The sequence below is a fragment of the Magnolia sinica genome, chromosome 17, assembly GCF_029962835.1.
Source record: "Magnolia sinica isolate HGM2019 chromosome 17, MsV1, whole genome shotgun sequence".
Lineage (NCBI taxonomy): Eukaryota > Viridiplantae > Streptophyta > Magnoliopsida > Magnoliales > Magnoliaceae > Magnolia > Magnolia sinica.
This window is the reverse complement of record NC_080589.1, coordinates 68,537,347-68,550,044: the sequence shown is the minus strand read 5'-3', so window position 1 is coordinate 68,550,044 and position 12,698 is coordinate 68,537,347. Positions and strand designations below refer to the sequence as shown.

Sequence of the window (12,698 nt, the reverse complement as noted above, 5' to 3'; positions counted from 1 at the left end):
AAAGTCTAAAATACGATGCTGGTGCTGGCAGTATTTAAAGCAGCGGCAGCCCCATTACAATCATTTTCTCCATCGCCTTTTCTCTCTTCTCCTTCTCTTATAAGGAGACGAAGCAGGAGGAGGAGAGGAACCAGGGCAATGCCTTTTTCTTCTTCTGCTGTCTTTCAATCTCCACCTTCCGTTTCTGCTACTAGTGGTGAGGAATTGAATGGATCTGCGTCTGCGCTGCAATCTTTCCGACTGAACGAATCGACGTTTCTGGCTTCTCTGATGCCGAAGAAGGAGATTGGAGCAGATAGGTTCCTGGAATCGCATCCCCACTATGACGGGCGAGGCGCTCTGATAGCAATCTTCGGTAAAATTTCTCAGTCTTCTGCTGTTTTTATTTTGAGTGATTTGATGCAGTAGGGTTTTTTTCGAGAACTGAAGAAAATGAAGCTCAAGTGTTCGAAGTTTTGATGCTTTTATTTCTGGTTTGAGTTTGAAAAGTGTATTTTGGAATTGATCTGATTGAGATCGACGAAGTTCGAGAATTTGAAGTTTGGAAGATTTTTTTTGTTTTTATGAAAGATTTTATGTTCTTTGATTGGTACGATCTTTCTCAGATTGCTGGGTGTGATATTGAGAAGTGAAAACTCTGAGACTACACTGATCCCGAACTGAAAAAAGTTGAGACTTTTGAAGTTAACATAGCCATCCGAATTCTGCTCTGCTGGCACTTGCCAACATAACATGTGTGTCATCTGAGCCATTCATTAGGTGGGGTCTGCAATGAACATGCCCTATCAGTAAAATTTGGCCAGTCCACTCAATGGGTGGGAACTCTGCATATAAGAATGATGGATGGTTTGAGATGACCAGTGACAAATATTAGATGTACCCTTGTTGCCCCACTTGATTAGTGGATTGGGCTTAGTTATATCTGGGGCCGCTCGATGAACGGCCCTGGTCTGGTACATGCGTGCCTTGAAGAAAACCCTCGATCTCACTAGAATGAGTAGCCCTGTTTCCATTTTTGAAGTGATTTGTTCTTCTTTAGTCTTTGCTACCAATTGATTTAAGAGAGCTCCAGATGGTACTTGTATGAGTAGTGTAGGATACCAATCATACTCATTATCACACTTGGTACAAGATTTAGGCCCTTCATCAGATGGGGCATGTTGTCAATGTGAGTCTCTGCCATGGTTGGTTTCCAAGAGCCTGGGTAAAAGAGGAAGGTTGATCTTTGGTGGGCAGCCTAGTTCAAAACTTTTGCGAACCTACCTTTTAATAGTCAACCCAAATTGCTAGGAGAAGGCTAAGATGATGATTTGGGGCCTGCCTTTTAAGCGCCTTGGCCAGAATACAGGACGGGCCATTAACTGGGCGGGCCACAGTTGTATGTTGAATGTGGACCCTTGGTCCATCTTTTCTAACTGCATTTAATATGTGCACTAGTTGTCTCCTTGATGAACCAATCAGCCTGATTTTTGGGCCATGATAGGGCACATGCTAAGGCCTCCTTGATGAACAACCCAAGTATCACCCATTGTTGTGACGTGGTGAGTACCTTTTAGTAGTTTCCTTTTCTATTTTTACATTTTGTTGTTGTAGTCATAAGATATATCTATATATATATATATATATATATATATATATATCATTATTGGTTCGACCTGGTTATCAAGTCAATAAGATCTTGATACCCTAATCGCAAAGAAATGGACAGGAGTATACCCCACAAAAATATGAGTAGAGAGGGAGAAATGACTTTATTGATATCAAGCTTCTTCTCTAACAACACTAAAGAAAACGCACAACTCAATTTATTTGAATGCCTACCTTGTGCACCATTTCCCCCTTTTTCTAGACTCCAAAATCCCTATGAATCTTTAATGAGAAATTCCCAATCTATTATATTGATTTCAAATCAATCTAATCTATCTAAGATGGCAATAAGCCCAATAATGGTAAAAGTTACTCTTGGAAATAATCCTCAAAATCTTTAATCTCATCTTTAAATCAGCCCTCATATTTTCCACAATTAGTAAACTGCAATTCTTGATATTTAGGTCCTAGATCTTTCAACAAGCAGTCCAAAATCAGCACATGATGGGCTGTGGGCCTACGTCAGTTATGAACATAAAGAGAAAAGATTACAAACATTCATGAAGGTAATTATTAGCTGTCAATGCACTGAGGGCTAGAAACTCCCTTTGCTGACACATTCAGAGAGAATTGGCTTCTCTAAGAAAAAGATCACACAATGGAGTGCGGCTGAAGTTGCTTGGTTGCTTGAAGTAATACCTAGGTTCTTTGTTCAATATGGTTAGTGAGGTGAATAGTGATAAATGGATTTTGGTAATGCAAAAGGATTGCTCTAGTAGGAAAAAGGCTAGTTCATTATGTTCATGGTGAGTTTTGATCCAAATGGTGTGTGGTTGATGTTGCTTGGTTGTTTGGAGATTAGGGGAAGGTTGTGTAGATAGTAATTCCTAGAGGAAAAGTGACCGGAAAGCTCAGAAGATTCACATTCATCAGATTCATGTATTTTGGACAAAGCTCTCAAAGCCATTGGAGTTTTAAGTGGGCAGAAGGCAAGTGAGTAGGTGCCCACTATGAAACTTACAAAATATAGTAAGAATGACCGGAAAGAAGAATTTTTGATGGGAGAGATGATAGTAGAAGGAAAAACTCAAGATGTAGAGATTTCTAGTATGGTGACTAGGGCATTTAGAGATGCATACTCAGGGAAAAGGGTTGCAGGAAATTCATTGAAGTTATGGTGGCTAGGCACCCCACAATTATTGCATGCTCATTGCAGTTATGCCCAAAAGATGTGGGCAACATTTCTAGGCAAATTCAACATCAAATGGGCAATGCCGAAGTAAATGGATTTCTTTTTGGCATGGCATGGGGTTGGAGTCAAGGAAAATAGTAGGGCATGTTGGAAATTGGCGTTACTGGTTGGCCTTTTGGACATTGTGGGGTGAGAGGAATGGGAGATGCCTTTGGAATATGCATATGCTGGTTAATGAGGTTTCAACTAAGGCCAAGCTTCAAGTGGTGGACTGGGCTGCCCATATTGTGATGCTAGAAGGTTATAATTGTCTTTTATTTTGGACTTGTTTTGTTTTTTATTTCTTGCTTTGGTGCGTCTTGGACACTCGCTTTATAGAATGGCCATTAATTAAAAAAGAAGAGGAAGAAGAAGAAAAGGGTTGTAGGAAAGCAAGGTTGTGTGGATAGAAATATTGGAACATAAAATGATGGTGGTTGTGAAGGACTCATTGATTTCTTTAGAAGTTATCTTCTTAAAGCATTCCTGTTGGAAATGTTGATTTCAGCAGGATTAAGATAGAGGGCTAACAAAAATGGGTTGCTGATCAGTGGAAAGTGTTAATCCTAGGTGTTGCTAAGAAACTAGACCGGTGTTCCTCCTTGTGCTCCCATAAAAAAGGAAGTTGATAATCCTGAGCAAAGTTTGGGTAACTCCAGACGGTTAGGGCTGTTGGAAGCTTGTTTGGGCTGTTTGTTTGGTGTTTGGTTTGGTTTGAAATTGTTGGGATGTGTGCCCTAGAAAGCCAAAAAACACATGATACCTTTAAGGTGATATTAATTGCTTAAATAATTGTGTGGTTGTGATTCATTCTGTCATCACGTGTGTGCATCTAAATGGGTTATACCACTAGGTATATTATGGTACATAAAGGACCATGGACTATAGTTCATTATGGGTATTGTATCATATCTTGTATATGTGGCAAAAGCGTATGTTACTCAAGAGATAAGATTGTGACTTGTCTTATCCTTGAGAATCTAGTTCAGAACTGCCACGTGTCTGCAAGCACTTGTGTGAATTTTCCATGTGATTGATGACTTGCATCAAGCAGCGTTGCGACGTATTTGGCAATTTGAGTTGTGAACTCACATGGATACATGGATATGTTTTCTCCTATGAGGATTAACATATTGAACGGTTGGATCAAGCAACATAAAAGGGAACAAATACTCACATGCTGCACCCCATTCAAATGTCCTTAGACTTAGAGGATCAGTCCCCATTATCTACTTGGTTAGCTTTGACATATATCTTGATTCTTGGTACACAAGATGATATTCGCTAGTGATTTTTTTAATCATGTGGAAACGTGTAGGATATGTGATAATCCACTAAGGGATCCACACCATGTAATGTTGTAGTATGGATTAGTTCACTACAAAAGACCTCTTGGATCGACATGCCTAGTTAGTCATGTGCACATGCGGTCATTTTGAGTCAAAAGGAGTTTGATTCATTGAGGTTCGAAAAGAAAACTAGTGTATTTTTGTGTTTTATTGAAAGCATCTTCTTTTAGTAGTCTCTTGTTGCAAATTGAATGGTGGATCTTCACAACTCTCAAGTGCAATCCATATTTGGGACATGATGATAGGGTGATGATGTTGTGGACAGATGTGGAATGGTGTATGTGGAGTTCATGTGTGCTTGAAGACCTTTTTATTGCAAAATGGCTGGTGATGACCCAAATGCAACTTAATAGTGGATGTTTGTGGGCTAGAACTCTATGTAAGCAGCAAGGTAAAAGAAGGGTTAAGTAAAAGAGGGGTTAAGAAAAAAAGAAGAAGTAAAAAAGGGTTAAGTAATGGCCGTTATGTGACGGTAATAGTTGTAACTGTTACATGTTAAAGGGTCGTAACTACAGAGAAAATGGCTCTTAACGCCCGTAATGGCCCCAAAACGGTCTTATACGGGGGCCAAAGTGTGTATGTATGTATGTGTGTGTGTGTGTGTGTGTGTGTGTGTGTGTGTGTGTGTGTGTAAAATTTATTTAATGGGTAATGGGAAGCTGTAACGGTGGTTATGGTTCGTACCGTAGTGGTGGTGGCCGTTATAGCCGCTGTTACTGTTATGGAATACCTTGATAAGTGGGAACACCTAAGGGGCCCATGCAGAAGGCTTTGGACCCCCCTTGATGCAGGACATGAAAATTAAATATGATATGCGAGATTTCAGGCTTAAGATCACGTTAGTTCAGAAACAATTACACAAATTCCATATCTTACATGAAAGTCCAAACATTCAATTAAGGGGAATCTATGCGGGTCCAGGCCTACACATGATAGGGCTGGATCAATAAAAATTATGAACCAAACGATACTCAAAGATAAGAAATAATCATCCACGCATGCATAGTAATCAGTCCCTAATCCAAGGGATTTAGAAATTCCAATTCGGGGAACCCTAGGGTAAGAAAATTGGCAAATAACTTAGAGAAAATGTAATTTAGGGCTAGGATTCATGAAAAACGGCTATGAGAGGATAAAAGAGGATAAAAATCTGAGGCAAAAGACGATCCCGCGTGTGGACAGCAACAATGGCCCAAACGGATGTGCGTGTGATCCCGGCCGCACGTGTGTGGGGCCCACTATTCAGAAAAAGGCCATCTTAGCCCTGGTCGGACAGGGATGGTCTCCAAAACCCCCAAATCTCAGATCGATCCGATGTACGGTTTGTGCGCAGTGCTCCGCCGAAGTTTCAGCTCGCCTGCGGGCCGAAATCTGGAAACCTGCTGTAATGAAGAAATCTGATGCAACAAAAGGACAAATTTGAAGTACGGATGGTGGGGGAAGATGTAAAAAAAGATGGAGGATGGGGGTGAATCGGGATCGATGTGGCTTCGCACCACGGTAGTTAGCCCTTCGAAAAGGGAGGGCTTCGCACCCACTTTTGAATTCTTCCACAACTCACGAAGAGAGCAGAAAAATAAAGCAGGAATTTTTTAATTAACTTCAATGAATTAAAAGAACCACAAGGGGTGCCTATTTATAGGGAAAATCCTATACCCCAAAACTCGCACCATGTGCACAACTTATTACTTGACGATGAAGTAAACTAAAATAAAAACCAAACAGAGAAATCTAAAGCGTTCACAATGTTCTAAATAATAACAATAAACAAAACCTAAAATATGAAATCATTCCGACGAGTGGGCCACGATCATGAGATCCCATGATGGGCTTTTCTTGACTATTGGGCCCACTTTTCTGAACAAAAACTTATCTTCTAGCTAGGAGGCCCTCCCTGGATGTCGTCATTGAGTCAGATCGATGGTGGGGTCCTCCTTCTGTGTGCGTAGCGGTGGTGGTGTGCGGGTGTGCGTGTGCACGATGTCCTCATCCCCCCCCCCCAGAGAGAGAGAGAGAGAGAGAGAGAGTTTGGGGCTTTGAGGACTTGGGGTGTACAACCTTGGAGGTTGGAACTCTTGAGAAAGAGTTGTAACTTATAGAATTGAAGTATAGAGAATTTTCCCTCAACCAAAGAGGCATGCTCAAAACCTTCACCTCCATTACATGCTTGGGATGTGGTGACATTTGCATCGTTGGGGTTCTACATCAGAATTGTTTTGGATGTTGACCCTTGTATCATTGAAGATCTGGAAGTGGAGAGGGTGAAGATCCTCATTGATGGTGTGAGTAAACTTAGAAGTGGCGGTTCCTTTGAATATGAGGGAACAAGGTGAACATTCTATATGTGCTTCAACGCCAATCTCTTTTCTAGTAGTTGTCTTTAGTGAAATTGTGGGCTCTAGTGGTGTTCAAAGGAAGCGATGCATCTGGGCAATTTGGCTATCCATGGGTCCTGAATCTTGTGATCAAGGAAGATGTGGACCATCCAATTGTCCAAATTGAAGATTCGAACAACTTTGAGAGTTGGTTGATCTGATGGAAGATTAGTGGTCTTGGTGGGATTCTTCTACTGCAACACAACCACTTATGTGCAATGATTTGTTTTTTCAGTGATTAGGGAGTTTATGAGATTGGAATTTGGACCCAAGAAATAACCAAATAAGCCGAAGCTAGATCTAGCTGATTTAATCAAGAGAACTTAAGATCAATTACAAAACATGAAAAATGAAGAAGAAAAGACTCAAAACCAAAGAATCAATGAGAATCCCTTTGAGAACGTGTGTTTTGCTCTATCTGAACTGAAGATGATAATAGTGTCGTCCACAAATTGTAAATGTGAAATAGGCGAGACTGGTGCATCCACTGAAAAGGATATGAGGTCTTATCCTGCCACCATTTGACTATGCTCGATCCTTCCACCACCATTTGGAATAAGCTGCAACTATGAAAAGAAAAATCTGAGAAAGAACATCTTTTCAAGGTGAGCAACCGACGTCATTTCCATAGGAATAGTGAATGCTAATGTGGCTTAAATCCTTCTGAAAATATCCATTCACATTGGGCTTCAGATAGAGGATGCACTAACATTCATTTAAACTCCATCTTTCAAAAAAAAAAACATTCATCTAAACTCACCACCAGAAGCAGAGCGGTGATTCTCTGTGGTATTGATGTGTGATTTCGAGACTAATATCAGCCCATGGTACTAGCAGCCTTCAGGTTGCAGATGCCAGAGATGGCTTCACACAACCTTTCAACTGATTCATCTCTAATAAGTAATGTTTACTGAAATAAAAGTCTGATGGTTCTGCTGTTATTTTGTGCATTTGATCTTCGCTGTTTGACTTGTATGTTGGTATCTTAGTATTATTAGTTTGTTTTGGAGCTCCCCTTAACTTCTTGCTGTTTTGCAGATTCTGGAGTAGATCCAGCCGCAGCTGGTTTACAAGTGACCTCAGATGGGAAACCCAAAATCGTAGACATCCTTGATTGGTATCATAGGAACTCTTGACACTCGTAATTCTTGTTGATTTGGACAGTGCGGTTTGCGCTGTCTTGATATTCCTAATGCTTCTTTTTAAGCAGCAAGCTTTTATTTGCAGCACGGGGAGTGGTGATATCGACACTACAAAAGTGGTGAAGGCTAATGAAGATGGTTATATCACAGGAGGATCAGGTCTGTAGGATTACAGGTTTTGATTGTTAGCATAAACATAAGAATGAACATGCAATGAAACTCATAAATTGCTGAATTGTATCACACAGCCTTATCATGTTTCTCACGATTCTTCTTCTTCTTGATCTTTTACATTACTTTTCTGATCCTGAATGATGACTGGTACAGGTATGGTACAAGTATGGGGGGTCTGAATATCAGCCTCTTGACCTTCAGTCTTAGGGTGCGTTTGGTAAAACTTAATTTCGTAACTTATCACTGAAAAATGCTATTTTAAGTGATTTTGGTAATTCAGATCATTTGGTAACCAAAAGACATTCAGTGCTTAAATGGAAAATTCACTTAAAATTTAAGGATTTTTTTTCAGCCACCGCAACTTGGCTTAAAACTTATTGCGGAGCGCAGTAAGTCATTTCCTTTTAAAATTTTTGTTGAATTTTGACCAAAATATCCCTGTCAACTTTCAAAAATGATGAGATCACCGTTCAGATAGAGTGGTGTGGCTTCTCATTGGTCCACATCATGGCCAATGACTCAAGCTAACCAGATACGCTGGATTTCTCTCCCAAATCGTTTGCGTGCTACACAATATGACTTTTAATGTATGGAACTTCTTTAGGACCCACAATGATTTATGTTTTAGATCCACACTGTCCATCAATTTTTACAGATCATTATAGAGCATGAGCCCAAAAATGAGGCACATCCAAAGCTCAAGTGGACCACACCACAAAAAGCAGTGGGGATTGAACGATTACCATTGAAACCTTCCTAGGGTCCACTGTGAGGTCTATTTGCCATCTAACCTCTTCATAAGGTCACACAAACCTAGATGAACGGAAAACACAAATATTAGCTTGATCTGAGCCTTCTGTGGCCCTAAGAAATTTTCAACAGTGGGCGTCCAATCCCTACTATTTCTATAGTGAGGCCCATTTGAGCCTTGGATCTTCCTTGTGTTTTGTCTCATTCCATAAAATGGTATGGAAAAATGGATGGACAGTGTGGATCTGATACATATGTTGTGTGGGTTCCATGAAAGTTCTGCATGTCAAAAAACTTTCGGTTTTCTTCTCTCGACCTGGAATGTGCTGCACCATGGGAGTGGACTATGTGAGACCTCGGCATCACCCGTGATGGTGCAGCCCTTACCGTGTGCTCAACTCGAAGTGTTTATTCTGTATCCACTTCGTCCATCCAATTTTCTAGATTGCTTTAGGGCATTATCCAAAAATTGAAGCAGATCCAATTATCAGGTGGATTAGGTGACACCCCAGCATCACCTGGAAAGGAATGTGATGCCGGGGTCTCACCTGGAATGTGATCCAATTATTACCTGGAATGTGCTGCACCACGAGAATGGATTAGGCGAGACCCCAACATCACCCGTGATGGTGCGGCCCTTACTGTGGTGCTCAACTTGAAGTGTGTATTCTGTATCCACTCCGTCCATCCGATTTTCTAGATCACTCTAGGGCATTATCCAAAAATTGAAGCAGAGCCAATTATCAGGTGGACCATACCATAGGAAACAGTGGTGATTGACCATTAATGGGCCACAAAAGTTTTGGATCAAACTTATATTTGTTTTTACTCTTCATCTAGGCTTATGTGAACTTATCAACAGATTAGATGGCAAATAAAAACTATCGAAATGTTAAGGTGAGCCCTAAGACGTTTTTAATGGTAAGGTGTTCAATCACCATTATTTCCTGAGAGTATGGTCCACCTGATAATTGGATCTTCTTAATTTTTGGTATCATGCTATAAAGTGATCTGAAAAAAACGGATGGATGAAGTAGGTACAGAATACACACATCAAGGTGAGCCCCACAGTACGGGCTGCACCGTCTTGGGTGAGGCCAGGGTCTCACCTAATCTGCTACCTTGCACCACACAACAAGGAATGAAATTTCTTAAAGCGTGAAATTTATGTGCGCTCCACGCTGATGTATTTCTTAGATCCACACCTTCCATCCATTTTTTTAGATCATTATAGGATACGGATCCAAAAACAATATAGATCAAATATCGTACTGAAAACCTTTTGTCACCCTAGGCGTTCAATCCCCACTATTTCGTGTGGTATGGCTCACACGAATTTTGGATCTGCTTGAATTTTAAACTTGTCCTATCGTGGACTTGCAAATCATATGGACGGAGTGGATTCGTCACATACATCTCTGTGGGCTCCCCACAATCCCAAGCACTAGAATATCTATGTGCCGGGGTCGTAGGCAATCCGCGGATTGGGTAGCTAAAGATGGACGGTTTTGTTAGGGGATCTGTGGGGCCCACTGCAATGTATATGTTTTATCCATGTCATCCATCCATTTTGACAATTAATTTTAGGGCATGAGCGAAAAAATGAGGTAGATTGAAGGCACAAGTGTACCACACCACAAGAAGCAGTGGGGATTGAAAGCTTACCACAAGATGGTGGAATTTTTTTGTTTATTTCATATATTTATTTAATTCAATGGTACCCAGTGCTTAATATTAACAAAGGGATATGATTATTCTATCAAGAAGAGTATTGCACATGGTCCATTAATTAAGGAGTCATGTTTGAGAGATGTATGTGGATGGGAAATAGGTGTGCCAAATTTGGTGGCAAGGAGATAGCAAGTTTTGTCTCATATTCTCCAAAAGATAGAAATTGAGACAATAGGGGCAAATATGACAAATTGCCAATTTTCAGACATTTGTGGTTTGTTTTTATCAAACAGGTTTCTATGAAAAAATACTTATTTGCTGATATCAGGACTTTTTTCAGACAAATTAACAAACGGATTTTTCAGTACTTGTAAGTACACAAGTTCAGCAGTTTAAGCTTTCAGCAGCTAAATTAATTTTCAGACCTTATTTTTCAGTTTACCAATTGACACCTTAGTCTACAGGGACATGGCCATATATTATTTAACAGTTAGTACAAAAATATTCTAAAAATATACTTTTAATTTTAAGTGTTTTTCAATAGCTCTATCAGTCCCTTCATAGCAGCTACATTGATCTCTTCCCATTCACCACTGCTTGAGGTTTTTGGGAAATCCATTTCCATTCGTAAACACGTATGTGTCTCTCTTCCCGTCACCATGTCTGTTTTAGGCACTGTGATAGCTATAGTAAAATGCAGGATTTCACCATTCCTCTCATTCCCTTGTGCATCCTTTTCTATGTGAGGTAACTGCGCCTAATGTACCTTCCCCCTTTTGTAAAATTTTAGTTCGAGGTTCTCCTATCTTGATAGGTCGTCCTTTTGCGATCAAATCATATGCTTCCAAGACTAGGTCGTTACTGCTAGTGACTAGCTGGAGTTGACTTGGCGTGGTTGATCAGTGAGCTGAGTTACTTTTGTTTTAATTTTTTGAATTTAATTAAGGGTGCAACAGAAATTGCCAACCCGGCTTTGGCAACCATCAGGTGGTGCCCTAACTACTAATCTAGGGGTCTGAACATTTGCTCTTTTACCATGGCATTAGTTTTCGCCCTTGACTCAAAAATATATTATTTTGTTCCTTTGACAAAAATCTCTTGCTTGCAAACTATAGGCCGAAATCAATGTGATCCTGGTGCGTTGAAAATAGTGCTTCCCTTGACTATTTAAATATGGTAAAGATATTTTTAAGCTATAGAAGTACAACAATCACTTCATTGTATATTATTCGAGATTCATGTGTCAGGTTTAGTTTGATCTTACCATTGAAATGGGTATCAGCTGCTTTCATTTTCATGCCAGTGATTGGACACGGATGTAATATCCTTATATTGATCCTACCATCACTGCTAGATTGTTTCCATTACGATGTTAGATGTATCCCCAATTCTGTTGCTTTTTTTTCCTGTTGCTTTCATCACGAGGCTACTGCTTTTAACTTTGATTTCCTTCTCTGACAGCTTAGTAGTTGTCCCTATTGGATAGTTAAAGAAGATCCTTCTATTCATTTGTAAGAGAAAATTTTATTTCTGCAATTTCTTGATGCTACGTGTGAATTTGCTTATGGTATATGTTAGGGGCACCATTGGTTATAAATCCATCATGGAAGAACCCTTCTGGGGAGTGGCACATTGGTTATAAATTAATTTATGAACTCTTTACCGACACTCTGACATCACGCTTGAAGGTATATGTTCTAATTTGATTCCATTGCTTTTTCTAAGAGGTTGCTGTTTGTTTGAACCTTTGTAATGACTAACATGGTTTATGAACATGTTATGGCAGAAAGAAAGGAAGAAGAAGTGGGATGAGAGAAATCAGGAAGCAATTTCGGAGGCTTTAAAGCAGCTCAATGAATTTGACCAGGTTGTTAACCACCCTTTTTTTTGCTTGCACATGGAGAATCTCTTTATGAACTACATTCTCTTAAATGCAAAGGCGTGCATATGAATGCGTGTGTAGGAACTGAATTCTTTTAAATGAGATGTGTTTCATTACCTTGGATCTATCATTCAAAAGGATGGAGATTGACAGGATGTTTCCAATATAATTAGAGATGGGTGGATGAAGTGGAGATGTGCATCTGGGGTGCTGTGTGATTGCTGCATGCCTGTGAAAGTGTATGGGAAATTTTGTAAGAAAACAATTTCATTGCCAGTCTGCCACAAGGTAGGTCAATTCTAAGCAATACAAGTAGAGGTTGTGTTGTGGAGATGGATGTGTGGGAAGACTGGAAAGGATAGAATTAAGAATGAGGTCATCCTAAAGAGACTGGCCTGTTTGGATACAAGGAATCCACAGTGTGGACATGGATAACTATAACGATTTCATTTTCTGGCATTGTTCATCAGTAGATTCTGAAAAAGGTGGTCTGTTGGGATAGCAATTGGAAATCCAATTTCTCAATGGACAACTGTC

General features: G+C 40.0%; 1 protein-coding gene across 1 annotated transcript in view; it reads left to right on the top strand.

Annotated features, from left to right (window-relative positions):
* Window positions 1-12,698, top strand: part of LOC131230277 (tripeptidyl-peptidase 2) — a 94,326-nt gene continuing 81,628 nt past the window's right edge. Inside the window, exons 1-5 of the mRNA XM_058226114.1 lie at window positions 1-355; window positions 7,581-7,659; window positions 7,770-7,843; window positions 11,858-11,967; window positions 12,066-12,146. Coding sequence (XP_058082097.1) covers window positions 16-355; window positions 7,581-7,659; window positions 7,770-7,843; window positions 11,858-11,967; window positions 12,066-12,146 — 684 coding nt within the window. The 5' untranslated portion in view covers window positions 1-15. The remainder of the gene's footprint in view (window positions 356-7,580; window positions 7,660-7,769; window positions 7,844-11,857; window positions 11,968-12,065; window positions 12,147-12,698) is intronic.